This window comes from Cnephaeus nilssonii, assembly GCF_951640355.1.
Source record: "Cnephaeus nilssonii genome assembly, chromosome: 4".
Lineage (NCBI taxonomy): Eukaryota > Metazoa > Chordata > Mammalia > Chiroptera > Vespertilionidae > Cnephaeus > Cnephaeus nilssonii.
In genome coordinates, this window is record NC_137075.1 from 36995818 (window position 1) to 37019015 (window position 23198).

General features: G+C 44.7%; 1 protein-coding gene across 3 annotated transcripts in view; it reads right to left on the bottom strand.

Annotated features, from left to right (window-relative positions):
- The window catches only part of RYR3 (ryanodine receptor 3), a gene marked incomplete at its 5' end in the record, with an annotated part of 535717 nt that overhangs the window by 17086 nt on the left and 495433 nt on the right, over positions 1–23198 (bottom strand). For all 3 annotated transcript variants that reach the window (XM_079768748.1, XM_079768746.1, XM_079768747.1), the window contains 15 exons: positions 2978–3178; positions 3942–4028; positions 5162–5330; positions 7087–7145; positions 9042–10372; positions 11024–11105; positions 12836–12940; positions 14888–15016; positions 16107–16195; positions 16648–16728; positions 17151–17168; positions 17417–17490; positions 21076–21152; positions 22769–22848; positions 23013–23112. In XM_079768748.1, the coding sequence (XP_079624874.1) occupies positions 2978–3178; positions 3942–4028; positions 5162–5330; positions 7087–7145; positions 9042–10372; positions 11024–11105; positions 12836–12940; positions 14888–15016; positions 16107–16195; positions 16648–16728; positions 17151–17168; positions 17417–17490; positions 21076–21152; positions 22769–22848; positions 23013–23112 (2682 nt within the window). The remainder of the gene's footprint in view (positions 1–2977; positions 3179–3941; positions 4029–5161; positions 5331–7086; positions 7146–9041; positions 10373–11023; positions 11106–12835; positions 12941–14887; positions 15017–16106; positions 16196–16647; positions 16729–17150; positions 17169–17416; positions 17491–21075; positions 21153–22768; positions 22849–23012; positions 23113–23198) is intronic.

Consider the following 23198-nt stretch of genomic DNA (forward strand, 5'->3'; position numbering starts at 1 on the left):
TCTCTCCTAAGTATTTCAATAAACTGTCCTTCCACCTTCAGGGCAACAATCTCTTTTTAGTGGGATTCTTAGGGTGCCTAATTATATGTCCAGAGTCAAACCTCTTATCACTCCTTGGGCTAGTGCAGCTTCCTTTCCAAAAGCTGATCTTACTTGGGCCACCCTTTAAGGTTTGGGTTAAACAACTGACATTAATGCAAACTGGACTCCTGAGCCATCCTCGTGAGAAGGCAGATGGGTCCCTGGGGAAGAGTGAGTTAGGTCTCCTCAGACTCCTAGGCTGGAGTTGAACTAAGAAGGGATGATAGACTCTTCTAGAGTTGATTCGTTAGCCATGGGAATACCATGAAATATTCCACCCCCCATCCCCACCCCCAGTGGCTAGGGTCATATTCATCTCATGGCTTTGAAATTTGGTGAATGCGACATGGTGTGATGGACAGAATGAGAGGGCTCACTGGGCCCCATACTTAAGTCTTTCTGGATTGAGGTTTTCTTCCTCAGAGGCTTTCCCAGGAGCGTGCCTGCCAGGTAGGAGGGCTCTTATTTGCTCTCAACGATCGCTCCCTGTTGTCTTGTTCTAAGTCTGATTTTAGATGCCAAGTGGTGTGGTGGCTATAGAGATCTACCACACAGAAGGGTGGGGAAATAACTCATCTCCCAACCATCACCAACACACACACACACACACACACACACACACACACACACCCCAAATATGGGACAGAGTCAGTGAGGTCAGAGGCTGCTGCTGAAATCCCAGGGGAAATCAGAAGAGCCAGAGCACCTCTAGCCAGAAAAGCTTAGCTCAGACAGAACCAGGCTTTCTCCTTGGATGGGAAGCCACTGGTTACTTAGCAACATCCTTGAGACCTTGGTCTCCAAACAGTTTCTTCCAATAACTCTTCCTTAAAGCTAATGACATCCAAATGCCTCACTCTGCCCCTTTATTTCCAAGACAAAAAGACAAAATTTAGATCATGGTTTGTAAAGAGTTACCTCTTGTTCTTTCTTCTTTAAAACAATGAAACAACACCGAGGAAAGAAAAGACTAATGCTAGCAAGATGGCAAAGGCTAATAATAGGCGTCGCACACTGGGAGGAATCAATGACTGCTGTCAGCTAATGGATGATGTGGGAGGGGAAACAAAGATAAAGCCACGCTGACTAATTTCTGCTGTATTTTGAAATGACTCTGAATAACAATAGTAATACCAAGTTTTAGAGCCGTTCTGATCGCTGGGATTCAAAGCATTCCCCTTCAGTCTTCTAGGAGTTTGTATGGCTTTGTAAGTAGGATTTGCACATTTTATTCCCTAGAGAGTGTTTCTCTAGGCCAGCAGTGTATCTGCACCCCACACAACAGGTGAGCTCTGTGATGGTGACCTAAGGAGCAGCAGCTGGCTCTCTTAGTTACTCTCTGACATTCTGAGTGCTTTTACGCATAGCAATTCATTTAATCCTCCAGCAATGTTCAGGGATCAGTGGTATTATGATACTCATTTTTACAGAGGAGGGAACAGAGAGATGGCAGGTTAAATGGCTGAGCTGTGAATCCAACTCAGGTAGCCCGGCTACCAAATCTGTGCTTTTATTGTTACAGTGGGGTCCTCTGTGTGGTTTAGGGCAGCGGTTGCCAACCTTTCGGACCTCACAGACCACCAGTGGTCTGCAGACCACCAGTTGGCGACCGCCGGTTTAGGGCACACGCTCTCTTCAGCAGGGTAACTGAACTTCCTACATAATATCATAGTTCACTGGGAAGTGAGGGCCACACATATAGAAATATATTTCCTGGGTTTTTCCCTGGGAGGAGATGGCTTGGTAAAGAGCCAAGGAGATGTCCTACTAAACAGAAGTAAAAAAAAAATGTAAAGAGAAAAATATGTGGCACAGTAGAAAAAGAACTGGACTTAGAACACCAAACACAGAATGACTGAAGACTCATGTAACTGTGTTAGTGTCTGAAGATATAACCGTGGCCCCAGCGAACCTGGTCTCCTAGTATTAATGCCCTGTGCAGCCCTCCTCACCCCTGAGCCACAGTGAAGCTGGGCCGGCCCTGTGACTTGCTTTACCCGGAAGAATGCAATAGAAATGACACTGGCAGTTCTGGGCCTGGGCCTGGGCCTTAAGAAGGGCTAGCAGCTTTCACTTCTGTGCTCTTTTTGGAAAGTCCAAGGCACCAAATGCAAGAAGTCCAGCTACCTGGCTAGGGAGAGAATGTGGAGAGGCACATGGACAGGGCAGTGCCCTGAGTCTGCATGGAGAGGCCCAGCTATGCCAGCCTGCCAGCCGCTACCTCTCCACTGTGCAAGCGTGAGCCAGTGCCACGATGGACAGTCTGGCCCAGCTGAACGCCCACATGCCTGCTGATGTAGCCGCCTTCACATGGAGCAGAAGAGCTGCTCAACTGGCCCAGCCAGTTCACAGAATCAGAGAGACCAAACATAATTTTCAGCCACCAAGTGTAGGGGTGATTTGCTATCAGCAATAAACAAATTTTGAAACTGTAACTCATTAAGTTTTCTTCTGATGTCTCGAAGAGTTAAAACCTAATAATTTTTGTAAGGTGAAAAGCATTTTTGTAAAATCTCCAATATAAATGCAAAGATCAGAAGAATCTCACATGGCAAGGTTCATGTGTGATTTAGACTGATGCTTCCGTCTAAATTTTATGAAATTCATTTTATGAAATTCTACAAGTGGTGCCTGAAATGGGACTCAGAGAGCAAGGCTTCTCAAAGAATGCGGATGCAGATCTTCTGGGGATCATGTTACAGTACAGATTCCAATTTAAAAGGCCTGGGGCGGGGCCCACAATTGTATGGGTCTAACCAGCTCCCAGGTGATACTCAGGATGCTGCTCCACAAACCTCAGTCTATTAGCAAAGTCTTAGAGAACAAAGGGCTGGGTTCAGAAATGATGCTTCCGCCCCAAGGAGTCAGAATAGATTCAGAGTGGACAGCAACTCACCTTGAGGCAGTAATAGCCCACCACGCAGACTAAAGAGATGATGGTGTGGATAACGGCCAGCGCCCGCAACGTTGGGGCCATGTACCCAGTGCTCTCCTGAAGCACAAAGAACACCATCGCTTCCTCCTCCTCCTCGTCACCGAAGGAATGCCACAGGTTCACCACATCCTCTGTTTCCTCTTCTAAAGGCTCTTCAGTGACCTGGCCAAGACACACACTCTTACAAACACCAGGAAGAGCATCCGTCGTTGGGTCTCCTCACGGACTTTATGTCGCTGTGCAAATAGCGGTGACTCAGCATTATTTGCTGAGTGTGAGATTTTGGGGCAACTTATTCCTAGGCATCCCCAGTAGCTCTAATAATCGCAAACAACACTTTAAAGAGACAATATGTATCTTCTGAGAAAAAGAAAAATATTTAAAAATTAGGGAAGTTTTACTAAAAATTAGTAAAGGCCTATCATTCATGAATTCATTCCATGAACATTTCTGATGTGCCTGCAGTGTACAAGACCCACTTATCAATGCTCTACATCTTCATTTCTCTTGATTAGTAGTCCCTCCTTTTCCTCATTCAGTAAACAACTGTTAATTCTCCCTTCATAAGGGTTCTAACATGGGGACCAATTATAATGCCTCTCTCTGTTACCTTATTTCTCAAGGAAATAACTGCATTTTGAAATGACTTCCAGTTCCTAATAAAGGCTCAAGGACATAGCAGATTCCCAAAAAATATTTGAAGAATTTATTAGGTAATGAATAGAACCGTGAACTACTAGAATAGCGTCCTTGCAGGCAGTCTCTCCATTCTTCCCCTTGCTGAAGATGACACCCTTTTTAGAAGCCAGTGTCTTAGAAATGTCTTTAGATATTAGAATCTTAGCTCTAATTTCTATTATTTTAAAAAAAAGGAAGTACATTTAATGAAGTACATTTAGTAAATGACCTTTGAATGAAGTATCACCTTGTAAAAGAGCAGGATGAAGTTGATAGCGAAGGCTACAAACAGAGCGAGGAACCTCAGGTTGTAGAAATTCCTGGCCAGGTAATGCTGAAAAGGAAAGGACAGGCAGAGGCGAGGACCTTTGCAAGGAAAAGGGGACTTCCTTCTCTCCCACAGAAGGTCGCTTCTCGTTAGAAGTTTACACGGGACTAGTTCTGTTCTTTGGTAACCAGTATTCTAGGACAATTCTGGCCTTCTTGGGACTTTATTTGAGAGAGGAACCAAAAATGATGATTTTTAAAAAATTGCTTAGAATGATGCTCAAAGGAACCCTGGCCCAGCTTGTCCTTCAGGGAGTCAAATGCCAGACATGCCACCAGCAGACTCAAATGCTGCTATGAAGGCATGCATGTGTGTGTGGTGCATGTGCATGTATGTGTGTGCGCGCGCGTGTGTGTGCGTATACTGAGCACTTCACACAGAAATTAGTCTTTTGGGACATTATGGGTGATCTAAGTTCACAAAAAACCTCTCTGCAGTTCCTACCCTGCATGCAACCAGACTGACCTCGGGTGCCTGTCCCTTTGTAAGTCACAGTCCCAGAGCCCCTGCCTCTCCCTTCTCAGGGGCACCATTCCCATCCTCACTGCCACCTTCCTGGGAAGATCAGCATTTGAGGACTAGGATGGCAGCTGCATGGGGAAAGCACTCAATCTCTCTGTGGAGGGCTTTCACCGCAGGTGCCGGGGAAGGGGTTGTCCTGGCATCAGCAGCTGTACCTCAGGAGGCAAATCATCAGAGAACTGCAGAAGCTAGGCTGAGGGCTGATTGCATGTGGAAGAACAGCTTTTGGGGTCTGTTGTGAGAACCCACCTGACATAGGTAGAATCTTTCTGCATCCCTAATGATCCAACTACTCGTGAACTTTGGCCGAGGAGCAGCTAAGTCCCCACATGACACAGCTAGGAAGAGGAATTACCATGCTGTCCGAGACAGCACAGGGCAGAGAGGGTACCCACAGTTGGGCAGGGGAGCTGGAGCACTTGGCTTTTGCCAGGTTAACCTCTTTTGCTTTTCCTCCAACACAAGAGGAGCAGGCAGATAAATGAGAAGAGGAAACGAAGAGGAATGAGAAAGTGAGGGAGCATAACTAACCAAATTTTGAAACAAAACCCATTTCTCTGAGGTTTTCCTCGGGCCAACTCCTGCACCAGAGGTGGAGCCTGGGCTGGAGCGCTTACCAGTAACTTGGTCTGATAGATTTCCAGCCCTTTAAAGAAATTAGCCATGAAGGCTTCAGGCTTCTCAACTTTCTGGCCACGCCTCCGCTTCTTCTTTTTTGTTGCCTCTGCCCACAGGACCTTGGCTTGTTCTTCTCCGGCTGTCTCCTCCTTCTCCCCATCTTCCATGCTGCAGGAGCAAGAAACCCACTTAGCACGGAGGCCAGGGGGAGGCCTGGCCAGACAGGGAGACTGAATTCAAGTCTGGTAATTCCTTCTTGGGAGGTGGAAACCCCAGCTCTTTATCACCCATGGTGCCTCGACATCAACTGTGCACTTAATGAGTGGTGTCCACTTTGATGAGCCATGGTCATAGGTGTACAATAGTTATCAATAAGTTTGTAGTCTTTTTCCGAAATTTGGCTTAACTTTTCTTCTTCAGAGAAGTCCTTTATTATTTATTTTTTAAGACTTCATTTGAATTAGCAATAGTACCTATTCTCCAAATTTGTGGTAGGGATTAAATGAGATATTGTGTAAATACCTTAGCATAGGGCCTGGCATGCAATAGGTATTGAATATATTAGATACTATCATCATCAACATTATATAAAGTTATGAAATGTCAGTGTTTGATAATTTGGCCAAATGGTGGAATTCTGACCTACTAGTGAGATTATAAAATTAACAAGATTAATAAAATGTGTTTATTGTATAGCTGGGGTAAAAGGAAATATACCCAGAGCTTGAAAAATACCTATCTATATGTATATATAAAAGCCTAAGAGACCTCTACAATCGAATGACTGGAACAACCAAATGACCTATGACACGCACTGACCATCAGGGGGCAGACGCTCAACACAGGAGCTGCCCCCTGGTGATTAGTGCACTCCCACAGCCAATCTCTTGCAGCCCCTCCCCCCGGCCGGCCAACCTCTCATGGCCACCCCCACAGCCAACCTCCCACAGCACCTCTGGCCCCTCCCCCCGGGCCGGCCAGCCAACCTCCCGCGTGCGCCTCCCCCTTGGCTTACCAACCTCCTGCGGCCCCTCCCCTCCAGCCAACCGGCCCCCCTGATAGGCCTCGATGGCTAGCCAGGCCAAGGGATTCCACGCGTGCACGAATTTGTGCACCAGGCCTCTAGCTTCTTATATTACTACTAGAGGTCCAGTGCATGAAATTTGTACAGTCCCTAGGCCTGGCTGGCGATTGAAGCACAAGCGTCTGGTGTGGAAGGACAGGTCCCAGCTGACCTCTGGGTCCTGGGCAGCACCTGGGCCCCTAGCCCCCGCATACCCTCCTCCACCTGAGTCATGGCGCCCAAGTTCCCACAGGGAGATGTGGTGAGTGCAGACAGATGCCGCAGGCTGGGGTGCAGCATGGTCCTCTGGGTCACCCAGCGGCACTCATGGAAGCCGGGCAGGCAGGGCACTCTCTCCCGTCTGGCCTCGTGGACCAGTTCCTGTGTGAACCCACAGGGAGCCTGACCGCCCCTGTGGTCCCAGTGGCTGCACCCTGGCTCACCTGGAAGGTGCCGCACAGGTGTGGGGTGGGTTCCTGGCACCTGAGTGATGGGGGGGCTTCCCTGGTGTGCGAGCCCTGGCATCCCAGGGGAGGGTAGCAGGGAGAGTAAGAGTGAGCTCGGTGGACACCCCACATTCTCTCCGTCCCTGTCACCCCTGCCCCCAGGTAGCTGGTGAGAGGTCGCAGTGCATTGCTGACACCGCCACGTTCCGTGCCACGTCCTGGTGGTCAGAGCACATCATAGCAAGCAGTCGAACTCCTGGTTTCCCAAACAACCACCCGAGGGGACAATTTGCATATTAGGCTTTTATTATATAGAATAGCATTACTATAGTTATTTACCACAGCAATAGAATAGTAAATGCTATCAAGAACTGTCTAACGTGAGTTTGAGTCCTCGAAGCTACCAAGAACTTACTCTGCCTTCTCGGGTTCCACTTTTCCTTCTGAGTCATGTGCTGCTTTCATCTCTGCTGCCTAGATAAAAACAACAGTCAGTCAAGTTCTCTCCGAATCAGTGCGTTCATGGTGAAGAGCCATATCGCTGGCCACTTTCATCTCCTTGGTCAGAAGTCCCAATGGCTTTCTCTTCTCCTGCTTCTGCTTCTCTCAGGGTCATGGAAGGTGAGTGTCCTGCTACATATCCAGGTGCTCTGGAGAGATGCCAAGACAAAGATTTCAAACCTGAAAACTCCACTGCCCTCTTATTATTAGTCAACTCAAAGAGAAAACTTGTGCTTGGATACTGTCAGAGCCCCGAGGCAGTGGTCCCACTACCCCATGGGGTCAGGGAGAGATGGTCCAAATAAGAGCCTGCTTCCATCAGACAGGATACCTGCCTCATCTTTAATCCTCTTAGCACCCGCTCCCCTACACCCTCTGTCTGATGACCACTGCACTTTGAAGAAAATTCAAGCTCCTTACTGAGGCCTACATGGCTACAGGATGATGGCCTTTCATTCCATCTTGCACCTCTTGATTCCTTACTTCCTACACCCAAACACCAAGACCTCATTTTCTTTCCTGGGACATTCCAAATCCTTCCCTGCACCAGGACCTTTGCACCAAGCATCTCCTCTGCCTGGAGTGTGACTGCTGTGCATGTGCCTGATATCCTTTAGGACATGGTTCATAGGACACCTTGTCAGAAGCCTCCTTGACCGTCCTATTTAAAGTAGGGCCCACATTCACTCTGTAACACATGTCCTTGCTCATTTATTTTAGCATGTGTCACAAATGGTAATTATCTTATTTGTTGTCTTCTTCCATTAGAAGTTAAGCTCTATTAAAGCAAAAATGTCTTTCCTGTTAACTGAGTTTTCATAGCCTCAGAACACAGCTTGTCATGTAGCAGGCCTTGAATGAATCCAATTATGTTTATGCCCTGGGGCTACATCAGGGAGCCAAATGGAGTAAAGAAATTAATATTGTAAAAATACTTATGATTCTGATGCTTTCTTCCTTCCCTGATTCGCAAAGCCAGGCGAGAGTTTTCTCCTGTACATATCCTTAGCACCTGGCATTCATCCTTCCTAACATTCTTTATGCCTATACAGATTTATCCAATATCTCTCTTTTTCACTGAATTATAGGGACAATGCATTTTTCACTTACCACTGTATCCTCAGAGCCAAAAACAGTGACAAGCACATATTAGCTAGTTAATAAATATTAATGTAATGAATGAATAAAAGTTGTCGTTGGGCTCTGATCTCTTTACACTTCTCTCCATACCCCCTTTAGTGCTAGAATGATGCTGTGAGTTGGATGCTGTAACAGAGGGAAACACCCATGACCAAGGGTTGACCAAGGGCTAACATCCATGACCAAGGGGCTCTGAATTACTATTATCTTATTCTCTTAATCTAGTCGACTCAAAGTCCAAATTTAATAGTGGCTGCATCACAATAATGAAATGTCCCAGCAGATAAGACTCACTGGGACACTGTGCTAAATTATATGACACCATCTGAACCTTTTGGGACATTGCAGAATTATTGTCTCACCAGAAAAACCTCCTCTTATGTTATACTTGGTTTTCTATGCTTTCAGTTTACTGAATGAACCTGTCTACCATGAGAACTAACCTTCTAATAAAAGTGTGGAAGTAAGGTGAGCATCACAGATCACCATGTTTGAACTCTACAATGTAAACTGAAGACCACCCAGCAATTAGACACTGAGACATCCATTTACGCCTTGCACTCCGCAGACATGGTAGAGCTAGAATGATGAAGTCAGGGTAATCATAGGAGAGCTGGTGTCTAATACATTGTTGGCTCTCAGGGAGTTGGTGTCAGTACTAGCTGCAAAATATAGTAGCAAGTGTTTTTCTGGGCATAAAGGAGGATGATGGAAACAAATTATGCTTACCTGTACTTTCCTTTTCTTCCGCACAGTACTCTCTAGTGTAGGGGGTTCATCTTTGCCAATAATCTCAGAGAGGTCACCCAAACCCACTTCTGGCCCATGCTTTGAGCCACCTTCTTTCTTGGAGTGGAATCCAAAAAGATCTGACATAATATCCGCATCTCCTTTATCACCCTTTAAAAAGTGCACTAGTTCAGTGGTGATACCCGGCTCGGTTCCTTCTGCCCTCTCAGCCTCCAAAACATCATCATGGATACCAAATTGGGTTGGATCAGGCATGTCCCCCAGGATCTTGGTCACCCTGATGTTCTTTGCCCCTTCTACCAGGCCCCCTCCGAATACTGTGTTCCACAGGATCTGAAAGATTCCCCCCAAGATGGTGAAGAACAATTGGAACAGCCCCACAAACAACATCCAGAAGAACGAGAAGAACACCTTTACCAGCTCCTTCACAGTCATCTTTTTCACCTTCCTGTATTGCTTCCTGAGGTTCTTCAGGGTTACCCTCTTTAGAAAGTTGGCCACATTTCTCTTCACTGAGGCACAGGCCATGGCAAATGCAGAGGCAGACTCAAAGGATCTGTCGTCCTCTTCTTCCCCCTCAATCTCTAATGTGTAAGAAGAGTCTTCATCTTCCTCCTCCTCCTCTTCCGGTCTGTCAGTTGAGTCAGATTCAGAGATCTGAGATGCTAACTGCATTTCAAAGATGGTATCCTCACAGAAGTTCACAAACAGTTCCATCTTTTCCTGCTCCCCGCCTTCATTGACAACATCGAAGATGAACTGTCGCTTAGATTCCTTCACTTGGGGCTTTTCCCATTGAGTTCGACTGGATTCACTGATCTCAAAATAAACACGCTCAATTTTCTTGGCACCACCCATTATCTCAATGCGTCCTAGGTATGGTTCGAAGTAGTTTAGCACACTTTCTGCTGGGTCCAACAGACATTTAAGGCGAGAATCATTTGGCATATGCTCTGAGAGATTTGTCAATAACACTGCCACATTAAACCCTATGTCCTTGGCCGGCTCATGGAACCGGTCGACAAAATCAATGTAATTAAACATGTCATTCTCATCAGCTTCTGCACAAGAAAGGAGAAAGTCAATCTCTGACTGTGTGTACTGTTTTTGCCCTTCCATGGCCTTCTGAAATTCTTTTTTGGAGATAATCCCTTTACCATCTGGGTCATATTCTTTGAAGGTGTCTGAGCTGGTTAAGTCTTTAAGTTTCAAGAACATGTCAAAGAATTTCAAGATCATTTCTACATTGGTAGATGACTCTACCAGTGTGTCAACCATCTGCTTGCCAATAGTTCCATTTACCACATTCCCTGTGAGGCAGGTTCAAAAAGACATACAAATATATCAATAAATCCAAGCCATTCTATAACTGGTCAGGTAGCTATTTCTAGAAGACTTATGTACCAAATCAGTCAGTTCTTTTCTGACTGTGATAATTTGGAAATGGGCAGGAGGGATCAGCAAGCCATAAAGACTACATCACTAGGAGCCAAGGGGGGTAGAAACAGAGGGAGAAGGAGATGGCTATCCCAGTGCCTTTTATCTGGCTTGGGGCCTAGGAATTGGTTTTGTTATTAGATTATTGGGGACACATAGGAATAAGTGGTGCCCCTCTCATCCCCTTAGACCTAGGAGAGTGACCAACTAGATGGCTGGCATACACACTGGCAGCCAGATGTATTGAAAAGCAATGGGGAAAGGGAGAGAATAGGGAAGAGCAAAGCTTAGAGGTTTTCCCCAGTTCATTCTGGCTTTCCTATTGTCATAAAATAAGTTGGTTTCAGGCTTTGTCCATCAGACCATGTTCCTCTCATTCATGTTTTTTTGATGAAAATTTGGCTTTCTAACCAATATTATATGGCATGAATGACCTGCCAGGAGGATAATCTGCGTGATTAGTATGGTTAGCACTTGGACCAATTACAGTTGTGTGAATGCCTAGTTATACCAAACAGCCCAACCTTCCAGGAGGGACAGAAGCATCACCACCATGTCCTGAAGGAGATCCAAGAGTTCCTTCAGCAGCTCGATCTGACTGGAATCCTAGAACAGAAACAGGAGATACCCCTGAGCTATCTGATCCCTCAGCAAAGTACAGGGCAGCGAGCAAGAAGAGCCTGCTCTGGAAATGCTAGGTGAGGGTTGCGTCAATCTCTGGAATGAGTTCCCTTCTCATTGTGAACGCGGACGTCTTACCATCCACTGTTTGTAGCGTCGGGAAGCTGCCTGGAGCCGGGCATGGCCAATAGCATTCCTTTACAGCTTTCCTTTTATTAGCACAATGTGGCAGATATACCACTCATTGTCCAAAACTACTGAACAACCCAATCCACCAAAGAGCTGTTAGGTATCTCTATAGTTTATGTTGTTGTTCTTGATACTGGAGAAATGCTAGTGAGCTTTTTGGGAATACTATTGCAATACAATTAAGGCATTGAGATTAAAATCACTAAGTGGGTTCTCCTTTTTTTAATGGATTAATTTAGGTTCTCCTGATTCTAGTTGGTGGTGATCTGGGTGCCACTGGTCCCTTAAAATGTTATATAATTGAGGCTATTCCTCCGGATGGTTTTGATACTAGTCTGTTTGGTTTTAATTTCAGCATTGCAGACAGGGCGTTGGCGAGTTAGCACTGTGCTTTGCACCCTACATCACAGAAGGAAAACAATCCTTGGAGGATCTGAGGTGGGCAATCAGAGGGTGAGATTAAAAAATGCATCTGGGCCACACTCCTTTTACAGACTCTTTGTAAAGACAGTTACTTGTCTAGCTCTTTAAATTTCAGAGGGACATGCCCCAGCTCTGGTGTATGTCACGGCTTTATGCGAAATAGACATGTAGAATATTTGAGCTGGAAGACACCTCAGAGGTTAGCTATTCTAATTCCCAATATTTTAGAGTTGATGAAGCAAAAAACCAGAAAAGGGACCTGACTTTCTGAAATTTACCAGTGAGGAGGTGGCAGGGCCAGGCTCCTGTCTCTGAAGCCCCTCACCATGCTGCCCCAGTTGGGTTGACATAGGAGTCAATCAGCTGACATGTTACTGCCAGATAAGCAGCCCTCCCAAGAACTCTCTCTTCCCATAAGGCCAGAGTCAAAAGGGGAAAAAAAAATGAAAGGGTTAGATAGCACATTCCAGAAGGGAGGAGGCAGATGTGACAGCCTTGAACATTGTAGGTACACATTATTTAAATTGATGCTACAAATGTTATTCTAATCAACCTGAAACATCCTGAAGTTCTCCCTCCTGTGTTGCCATGGAGAGAGATGATCATCTACTATATACACTACATTTATTTGTTCATAATAAATGCTCTGAGCGAGTCTGAATCATCTTGCCAGAGAGATGGGGAGTGGAAAGGAAAGGCGGAGGTGGGGAGGGAGGGGGAAGCAAAGGTGAGAGAGAAGGCGTAGGTGAATTAAAGAGACATGCAGATAGTGGACAGACCAGACAAGGCCATCAATTGTTATAAATTGACAAAGCAGTGACAAGGAAGCAAAAGGACTAGCACCATAAAAAGCAAATGTTGAGGCAATTATGAAAAGGATAGGTTGGTGGGACATAAGGAAGGAAGCTGCATCCATGCAAAAGCCTGTCTGGGACATTCACTCCCGTCTCCCATTTAGACCCAGGGTTTTAAAAATGAGAGCTAATCTGCTTGACTTTTTCAGCCATTTGATCAAGCAGCCACATCTACAATGGGAATACCAAGGGGGTGAGGATTAATTTAGCATTTCACACCAACAACTCACTGGGGACCGGCCACAGTACCTGAGAGAGTTTCATCTGCATGTTAGCAAACACATGGAGGAAGCCGACCACCGCATCCCACAGCCTGCTGTGAGCCAGGCTCTGCTGGTTCCCAATGCAAGGGCCCTGTGGAGAGGAGGAATCCGATTTCACTGCAACATCACGAGCTGCTCTGAAGGGCTTAGCAAGGGCCCATGACACTAGCTTATATGAACAGATAGCTCCTCCCCAAAGTCACATATTTTGTGCTCAATATTTCCCCAAGATATTAGCACCCCCATCATAGCATCCTATGTCTAACAAAAGCCAATAGGAATTTCATAGTCCAGCGATTTTCTTTTAGCCTTAGAATATTTTCTTCAAAGAAAATCTTACACTGAAGAACATCATTTAAAAAAGCTCAGTACTCTGGTTGAACAAGACTGAAGGGCACTCCTGCCCACTTTCATCCACACCTTGGCATACAAGGGGTCTGAGGAACTCAAGGGTTCCGTGGAGCCCAATGTGAAAATCAAGCCCTAGCACATCTACTGTTATCTGGCAAAGCTGCTTGGAGAATGCTATGACCACATGGTTACCTGTTCAAATAAAAAAAAAAACAAACAAACCCAAAACACTGAATAATATTCCTGGTCAATTACTTTTAGGATTTTCTTACCATTAACCTGAACTTTAGGTATAATACCATCTCTTATCTTTTCTGAAAGCCAAACACAGAGGGAAGACAACGACCATTTTGCATTTTTCATGTTAATATCCTTTCCAATTTTTGAAGATCATTATTGATCTGCTATTTCTTATTGTAAACTCTTCCTTATAGTTTATTTTTCCTACCTTTTAATCAATTCCCAAATGACCCTTCAGTAAGAAATTTCCGAAAAGAACACTGATACTATCTCATGTTCTGGAAGAGTCTTGACAGAATTCCCAGGGAAGAGGTGAGCAGGACAAATATTGCCTGCTTCCTTAAATCATGTAGCCTTATTTAAAAATCACTGTTCATGTACATTTGGTATCTGATCCCTAGAAACCTCTAGATTCTTTTTGGAACAAAACCCTTTGTACAAAAACACACACAAAGTGTCTGCTTTACGTTAGGGTTAAGTGCTGCATGGGGCATTCTGAAAATTGGAATGGGTTCTGCAGAGAGCAAATCTGATGCTTGTCAAATCTGTTCAATGGTCTTCGCAGGCATCTCACATTCTGTGACACTTCAGATGAGTCACCTGTTCCTAGGTTTATCTCTCCAGGTGACAATGATCAATCTCTCCCTTAAAATCTTCCTTTAAATTTAATAGTCTTAGTTTTATGTTTATCTTAATAAGCAAATATGATCTGACTGTGCCAGTTGATTCCTCCTACGGATCTTTAAGAAACATATGCAACATCACTGAGGACTGTGACATGGCTACTGATTTTATAGCAAATTATGCCCCAGGGTGTCCTCTTTTCATGGTAGCTAGACTGCTGTAGGCAATGAACAGAGAATACTGTGAACAGAAAAAGAATGCTACAAGTTCTAGACATTCAACCTGAAGTTCACTTGTGGACTTAACTGGCATTCACATAGCTTATGTACTTCTGAAGTTACCTTATCCATAGAGTTCATTTCTGACAAATTCATAGGATGTCATTAATTCTGTTTTTAATCTCAAGACTCAAGGTGACATCATTTATGCCTTTATTCCTTCATTCTAGCAATCACTTCTTTACTCCACTGCCCACACTTATGGAACACCTATGATGTAGACATTGTGCTAGAAATGAGGAATTTTAAATTGAATGAGAACTTTTTTGTCTGCAAAAAGTTTTCAGTTAAGGAGGGAAAGCAAAATATAACTAGATAAATGCAAGTGTGACAATGCTATGAATGAGTCACAGTGGGGACCCATAAACCATAGCTTCTCACAGAGTGTAGGTACTATTGGTTCCTATTTACAGAAAAGAAGTGTTGTCAGCAATAGGGCTAGATACACAGTCCATCCGTGCACCCACATGTTCTGTAGGGAATGTAGAGCATGGGGATGTTGAAAATGTTCTCCTTGTGTTTGAACATGCATTCCGTGCACATACCTGGATGTATTCTGTAAGAGAATTGAAAATCTGCTTTGTGACCACTAGAGCTTTGGAAAAATTGTGCTGTCCAGATTCATCAATGATGTCCTTCCCTGAATAATACCAGTAGAAATCACTGATTGATTCCTAAGAACAGACAAGTAGTTTAGTATTTCTCTGTCTTCAGTTAGTGTAGCTAAACTCAACATACAGGAAGAATACAAGATAATCCACATCTCTAAGATCTCTTCATTAAGACAGGAGCCTGGTACTCTGGGAAGAAGCACAGAGATAGCTGATCCTGGCATCTCTGAAGGACAGATGTCCCTCTGTAGGAAAGAACAGATAGGAGAGAGGACAGCTGGACCTGGGTGACCATGATATAGGACAATTTACCCAGAGGAAAAATGTACCCTAAAGATAAAGATAATGATTATCATCCAAATCATCATGATAACAACAACACAATAACTAACACTATAAGTGCCAGGCATTGTTCTGAGCTTATTATATATATTAAATCTCTCAATCTTTACCATCACCCTTTGAGACCCATTTTACAGACAAGAAAACTGGAACACAGGGAGGTTACATAGATCGCTCTGTTAAATGGCAGAAGTGCATGAAGAATCAGCAGAGAGAAAAGAGAATCCTTTTTATGTTTGTGTAGATTTTTCTTGATATTATTTGGATTTTCCTTCAAACAATTAAACCAAGTGACTTCTCAACACTAAGAACTTGTAGACTCATTTTATTCGGACCACTTTCTGTAACCTTTTCCTAGTGAAGAATCTTTTCTCAGTCACAGGTTTGATAGCTCCAGGACATCGTGGCTAGGTTTTCACTGGCAAAACTAAAATAAACCAGCATTTCATAATAGATGATATGGTTTTAAACCACTTTCCCCAGGTCAGTCTTCAAACATTCAAATACACGTTTTAGGCACAGCAGGTTCTCGAATAATTGTCTTGTTGAATGCTGTTAGGTTACACTATTGATGAGATGCTGTGGGAACTTAACTTTTGTTTAAATCAGTTAGCCTATGGCAAAACTGGTTCCATTATATATTGTTTCACTTAAAGCTGAAGAACCTATTGATGATGTTGAGGACTTACTGTATTTTACTTCCTCTTACTGGGTTTTTACTATCTTCTGGGCCTCCCTGACCTCATGTAATTAGCTGTCTTTAGCTTTTGGAAGTACATCTGAGACATGACACCATCCAAGGCCCACTCACCTGAAGACGCAGAAGGTAGTCCACAGTGCTGATGATGATGTTTACGGTGGTGGTGTTACCCATCTGAGTCCGCAGGAAATTCTGAAAGTCTAACAACAGCAGGGTTGGGTCAGAACGTGTCTCTGTCTTGCCTAGGGAGCTGGTTGTGCTTTCTTTGCTAAACTCAGCAGAAGCACACTATATGAAAAACCTTACAAGGGCATCCTGTTTAGGTCTTGGTGGATCTTGCAGGACAGAGTCCTGACATGAGCCCTCCCATCCCAGTTACACCAGAAACCGGACCTATTGAGCCTTGAGGGCCTTGACAGAAAGGGCTGTTAGTTTCACATCTGAAGATCCTAGAAGCAGCTTAGACTGGGTAGTACTAAATAACTTTAGTCATGAGTTCAAGGTCATTTTACATAGGGTTTCTTATTTAGGAGTGAATTAACTGTTGTCCTTAAGTTAGCTACTGCTGGTATTGAATGTGGCTTCCTGAATGGAATCAGAATTTTGCACCTGAATGCTGTTTTCCCTTGACAAATCTCTCTGTTCCACTTACCATTGTTATGTCCTTCACAAAGTAACTGTAGGAATCTAAAGAGATCTCGTGTGAACTCGTCATTCTGGAGTACTTTTTCACCTTGAAAACAGAGGACAATGGTGAGCATTTGCTTGCTTCTCAACACAGAACACCTTCTAATACAAATGACTGCAAAAATGCTTCATGATCTGTGTCAGAATGCTTTGGAAAGTGAACTTTGGATGAATGCTGACCAACCCGATTAACCCGGAACTGAGGCTGCACAACACAATGATCGGCAAAGCTAAAATATTTAGCCCCAGGATGCATTTTAAGGAAAATAACCGGGCTAGTGGCAGGAATGGTTCACAGACCATAACCCTTGCTTGCTACATGGAAAACCCTTCTTTAATTAAGCATCAAACTGTTGAGTTAAACAAGTCATGCAACCACCAAGCCTAAAATGTGTTGGAACTGAGGCAATTAAATCGATCCTTAGGATGCACCCATGGTAGGAACTCAAGCCAGAAACTCACACTTACCACGCTCACGAACAATGACTGGTGACAAGAAAAAAAGAGAAGAATACAAAGTAAGAAAACCATAAACACCATGATAAACTGTCTTTAGCTAGCACTGGCTCTACGAACATATCCAGCCTGGATGATGGTTTTATCAAAGTTACTGATGGAAATATTTTGCCGAAATGGAGCAAGTCCTCAAAGATCAAGGAGCAGGGGCTCTAACAGGAAATAGTTAAGATTTTTTTTCAGGAAGAGAGTAGCCTTCATATTCATTAGTTACTTACGTGTTCCTTCCTCAGTAACCATCCCCAGGCCTTCAGCTTTATTCTGCCTCTCAAATGCATTCAAATCAAGGACACTTGTAATAGACAAAGGAAAGCAAGTTTCAGGGCTGCGCACACCGGGAAAATAGATTTCTAACGTCAATGCACCTATTGACTAAGATCCTGTCCTTGGGTTTTCACAAATGCACTAACACATCACAGTGTATTTGAGAGTCAGGTTTTGTGCCGCCAGTGTTTCCCAAGGAAGCCTAGTGCTCACAGACCTTGTCACATCGTGAAGAGGGGCAGAAAACCTTGTGGTGGCTGTCGTTTTGTCCAGTTGGAGTCCTTTCTTATGAAGATTTAAAAAGGCTTTTCAAATAAAGAAGGAACGATTTGTTCCTAAGATCTTTCAAGGGAAATTTACAGTAAACTGCATTAATTAATGTTCAACTCCCTATTTTCTTTGAGAATCACAAGGAACTGGAGCTTTTAGTGCTTAGGATGAATACTGATGGAGGGTGCAACAAATTTCTAGATTTCAAAGGTCAGACCCTTTTAGGATTCTGTATCATTCAGGAGCCATATAGTAGGTGAGATTAAGCTTTCTGGAGGTAATGGTGTCCCTAGGAGTTCCTGAACTTTTAGCAAGTTGGCCTTCATTTTTGTCCCTACTTTCCCCAACCTTCCTAGTCACGGCCACCATCAAATTCTACTCAGTCAGGAACCTCTAGTACAACCACCAAGCTTAATAATGAGCACACTGTGTGATCATATTATTTCCAATTGGGGCTCATTCTATTTCTCTAACAAACTCTAGCTCCTTCCCCAATCTGAAAGGTTTCATGGAACGTAAGGTCTCACAAGACTATAGCTCTTAGGGAAGCTTATGGCTGAACCGATTAAGATTCTGCAAAACCTACCCTGCCTTTTACCATTGGGCAACAGAAATGGCCATCAGCTTGGAAAGACATTATTGGGAAATCCAGAACCTCTTTTTCCCTTTTAGGGAGTCACAAACATGCTGCAATTTAGATGAATTTGAAAGAGAAAACAGTGAAAATTCCTGTTGCCATCTTGTTGGTTCTTCCCAGATCCTACTGTCAAAAGGGCCAGTTCAATAACACAAATGACCCCTTTCATTTGGTTTTGCTGTCCAAGAGGATAACACAGAACAGGACACTTGGCCATGACTGCTTTGAAGCAGCAGTTCCGATTCAGGAGGCAATCTAAGCAACAGACATTTCTGACCCTTACTCCATCACGAAACACCCATTTCAAATGTTTAAATTTCTCTAATGCTTAAATGTTTTACAAATATGTATTATGTTTATAATTGGCCTAAGACGACTAACATACCTTCAAACTTCTGTTAGAACTCATTTGGCCTATAAGGGTATGTCACCTGTCCCTCCAAGTCAGCCTTATAAATGAGTTTAACAATATTAAGTATTGCTGACCACCAAGGGAACTCTTAGGATTTTAATTGAGACTTTCATGAGCAATATGGAACTGAACTGCCTTGATTTTTGCCACCCGAGTGCACATGCACAATTTTACCTTCGGTGAGTCTGGTCTGGCAATATTACATTTTCTTTTTCTAAGAGAGGTAATAAAGAAATTGGCTCTCAGTGTGGGTGGGGGAGGTAAGAACAGGGACTGTATTGCAGCTCAAATATACTCCCTCCAGCCCCAGAGTACAATACTTACCCAATCAAGTAAGGTTAGTAAAACTATGAAGTCCACCATAAGAAAGAATGTTCATCCTCCAAATTTTCAAATGGAAAATGTAATGTTCCATTTTAAAGGATATTAACTGGAGGCAAATGAGCCAGATAATTATAACTTTGAATTATTTTCAGAATGAGTTGCAGACTGTTCAGAAATATATGTAAAAATTAGAGAATAAGCTGACACTTTTCTTAGATTTCTGGCTCATTTCTGAAATGAGCAGGTATGGTAACCTGACTTTAGGTTAAGAACTGTTCATTTGTCAGTAGGTTTCACCATGAGGGGAGGCTTACACACTTTGTAATATGCATGGAAAGTTTAATGCTTTGTTTTTTAGATTATGACAAAATGTTCTCATGTTAGCATGTACCTCTGTCAAAATATGTACCCACCGAATATCTATTCAGGCTCCAAGGCCAGTTAAGACTAAAGATTAACAAAGTGCTTAATGAAAACATAGCCTTGAGTCATAATGAGGCATTCATCTTCTTTTCCATTCTTTTCTGGTTTGATTTTTATGAGCATACTAGAGGCCCGGTGCATGAAATTCATGAATGGGCGGGGGGAGGTGTGTGTCCCTCAGCCCAGCCTGCACTCTCTCCAATTTGGGACCCCTCAAGGGATGTCCGACTGCCCGTTTAGGCCCGATCCCATCCCTAAATGGGCAGTCGGACATCCCTCTCACAATCCAGGACTACTGGCTCCCAACCGCTTGCCTGCCTGCCTGCCTGCCTGCCTGATTGCCCCTAACCGCTTCTGCCTGACAGTATGATCACCCCCTAACCACTCCCCTGCCAGCCTGATTGATGCCTAACTGCTCCCCTGCCGGCCCGATTGCCCCTAACTACCCTCCCCTGCTGGCCTGGTCACCCCTAACTGCCCTCCCCTGCAGACCTGGTTACCCCTAACTGCACTCCCCTGCAGGCCTGGTCACCCCCAACTGCCCTCCCCTGCAGGCCTGGTCACCTCTAACTATCCTCCCCTGCAAGCCTGGTCACCCCCAACTGCCCTCCCCTGCAGGCCTGGTCACCCCTAACTGCCCTCCCCTGCAGACCTGGTTACCCCTAACTGCACTCCCCTGCAGGCCTGGTAACCCCCAACTGCCCTCCCCTGCAGGCCTGGTCACCTCTAACTATCCTCCCCTGCAAGCCTGGTCACCCCCAACTGCCCTCCCCTGCAGGCCTGGTCACCCCTAACTGCCCTCCCCTGCAGGCCTGGTCCCCCCCAACTGCCCTCCCCTGCAGGCCTGGTTCCCTCCAACTGCCCTCCCCTGCTGGCCTGCTTCCCCCCAACTGCCCTCCCCTGCAGGCCTGGTCCCCCCAACTGCCTTCCCCTGCAGGCCTAGTCTCCCCCAACTGCTCTCCCCTGCAGGCCTAGTCCCCCCGCAACTGCCCTTCCCCTGCAGGCCTAGTCCCCCCGCAACTGCCCTTCCCTGCAGGCCTGATAACCCCTAACTGCCCTCCTCTCCAGGCCTGATTGCCCCCAACTGCCCTCCCTTGCAGGCCTGGTCCCTCCCAACTGCCCTCCCCTGCCAGCCATCTTGTGTCCACATGGGGGCAGCCATCTTGTGCATTGGAGTGATGGTCAATTTGCATATTACTCTTTTATTAGATAGGAGAGAAACTCACACTCAGTTCTGAGGATAACAACATAACAAAAAAGGAGGTGAGGGTGATTAATAAACCAAAAACGTGTGTGTGTGTGTGTGTGTGTGTGTGTGTGTGTGTCCAATGGACATTACATTTTCCCCTCTGAATACTATTTGAATATCATCCTGAAGGCTGGAGGAACAATACCCATCCATCCTCTTCACTTTCTCCAGTAGGTGACTCCTTTCTCAATAATTTCATGATAAGCCAGCTTACTTCATGGCCCTCCCCATATCATTTCCCCTTCCCTTGAATAGTGAAGAGTTTAAAAACTGATGTGGGTGGTTTTCCCATATTTACCTGCAAGACTGCATAAGACCAGAAAGGCTTTGAAAGAATCCAGCATCCTTTTTCTCCTTTAGGTAATCTAACATTTTCTGCAAGGGAGACACATTTTAAAAGAAAAAAACAATGGAAACTATACCACAAGTACTGACCCTCTAATTGTAATGGAGAAATGGCAAAGTCCTAGTCAAGTAGGCACACTGAGTCAGATCCACAGTGGTGGGTTGTTACCCTGTGGACTTAAACCTGCCATGTGTCTGCCCCCCACACTCCCTACTTAACAGAACCTGAATCATTAGGGAGGACATTTCTATAAAATCCACTGGAATTTCTGCTAGGGCAGCATAGTAGATCTTTCACATTCATAGACTTACAGCTTGAAGTCTCTCCTATTTGGGAATAAGCACCAAGACCATGATTTAGTAATGTTTGTGGTTGTGAGGTATAATCTGAACAGATCCCACAATGAGTTTGACACACTGAAGCAAGGAGCTTAGCAGTAATGAGCCTCTATGAGAGCTCAGCATTTCTTTCACAATCAGACGTTGTTTCCTCTCTTCTCTGTTACTGGGAGGGCAGGAACTTTGTCTGGCATAATAATATTTGTTTGTTTTTTAAAAAGGCCCTTCAAGAAAATCAACTGATGAGGTGGTGATGGAGAGGGGTATCTTAGGAAATGGTAGTTCTCTTTTTAAAAAAAATATATTTTTATTGATTTCAGAGAGGAAGGGAGAGGGAGAGAGAAACATCATGGATGAGAAAGAATCATCTGTCAGCTGCCTCCTGCACGCCCCATACTGGGGATCGAGCTTGTAAACTGGGCACATGTGCCCTGACTGGGAATTGAACTGTGACCTCCTGGTTCATGGGTTGATGCTCAATCACTGAGCCACACTTGTGGGGCAGAAAATGGTAGTTATTAATAAGACATTTGTTTGGGATTAATAAAAGCTGGGAAAAATGATATTCCTAGTGGTAGTTATGAGTTTGGATTCTCAAAAGCCCTGGGATTTAAGCCTCACGAATGCCAGAAATACTTGAAATGTCACACAGGCATCTGCATACAGATGCTTTGAGCCAGAGCACTGGTGGCACCGGTGCATGCCTGGCTTCTGCAGCCATTCCAATTCAGATTGTTGAACGAATTCTCTGTGCCAGGCACTCTATGCTAATGTGCTATCATTTAATGCCTGCTGGCAGGGGATTTTATGTGCATCACTCACTGCTGCACCCTGCACCCCTAGAGCAGAGCCTGACTTCAGGGCATCACCAGCCATCACTAAATAGTTGTTGAGTGAATGAATGAGTAAACAACAGGTATGTGGGATTAACTGAGCAGGCTCCTTGCTCACAATAGGGTGGCTGTTTACTTCAATGAAAAGGTGAAGTAAAAATTTAAAGTTTAGAAGACGTCTTCTAGAGCATAATTATGCAAAAAAAAAATTAATGGTGAAAAACCAAAATGACTTTCCTCTTTGAACCCTGTGTAAACCCTCTCCATTAAGTACACATTTGCCTGTCAACTCCCAGCCTGCTTTGATTGGTGTCCCCAGCTACTCTGATCTAATTGGTCACTAAGGACAAATACCAGCAAAGATGACTCTGGGTGGTGGCCCTGGTAGCTGAGTCAATGCCTCTTCCCTGAAGTGTGAAGGCTGTCGATGGGAATATCCCAGGAAGCCTGATTCCCTCTGAGAGTCCCCATTACCTGTTGCACACCGGCGTTGCCTCCATTCAGAATGGCAATCCCCAGCTTCAGAGTCTCAACCACCATGGGGCTCCGCTCACCTGTTGTGGTGAAGATTCGATTGAATCGCCAAGGAAAGAGAGGGTAAAGCCCACTTAAATCCCACCAACTGGGCTTTATCGGGACTCTTTCATAATGACTTCATTTCACAGTATGAATTCTTGGTGGAAGTGACATGGGCCCATCCAGAAGCCCCGGGAACCACCTTTGCTGGCGCTTATCATCTGAAGGACCATCTCGGCAGCTCCGCGCTCATGCAGCCGAGCTTGCTGATAGAGGGTTTTCTGCTTTTCCATTTCTTTTTCCTGGAAAAGGTACACAGGGACAAGGTTTGCTTACCCCCAGGGAATTCCCTGTGGGGAGGTAAGTTGAGAGAGAGAATCTTTACCTG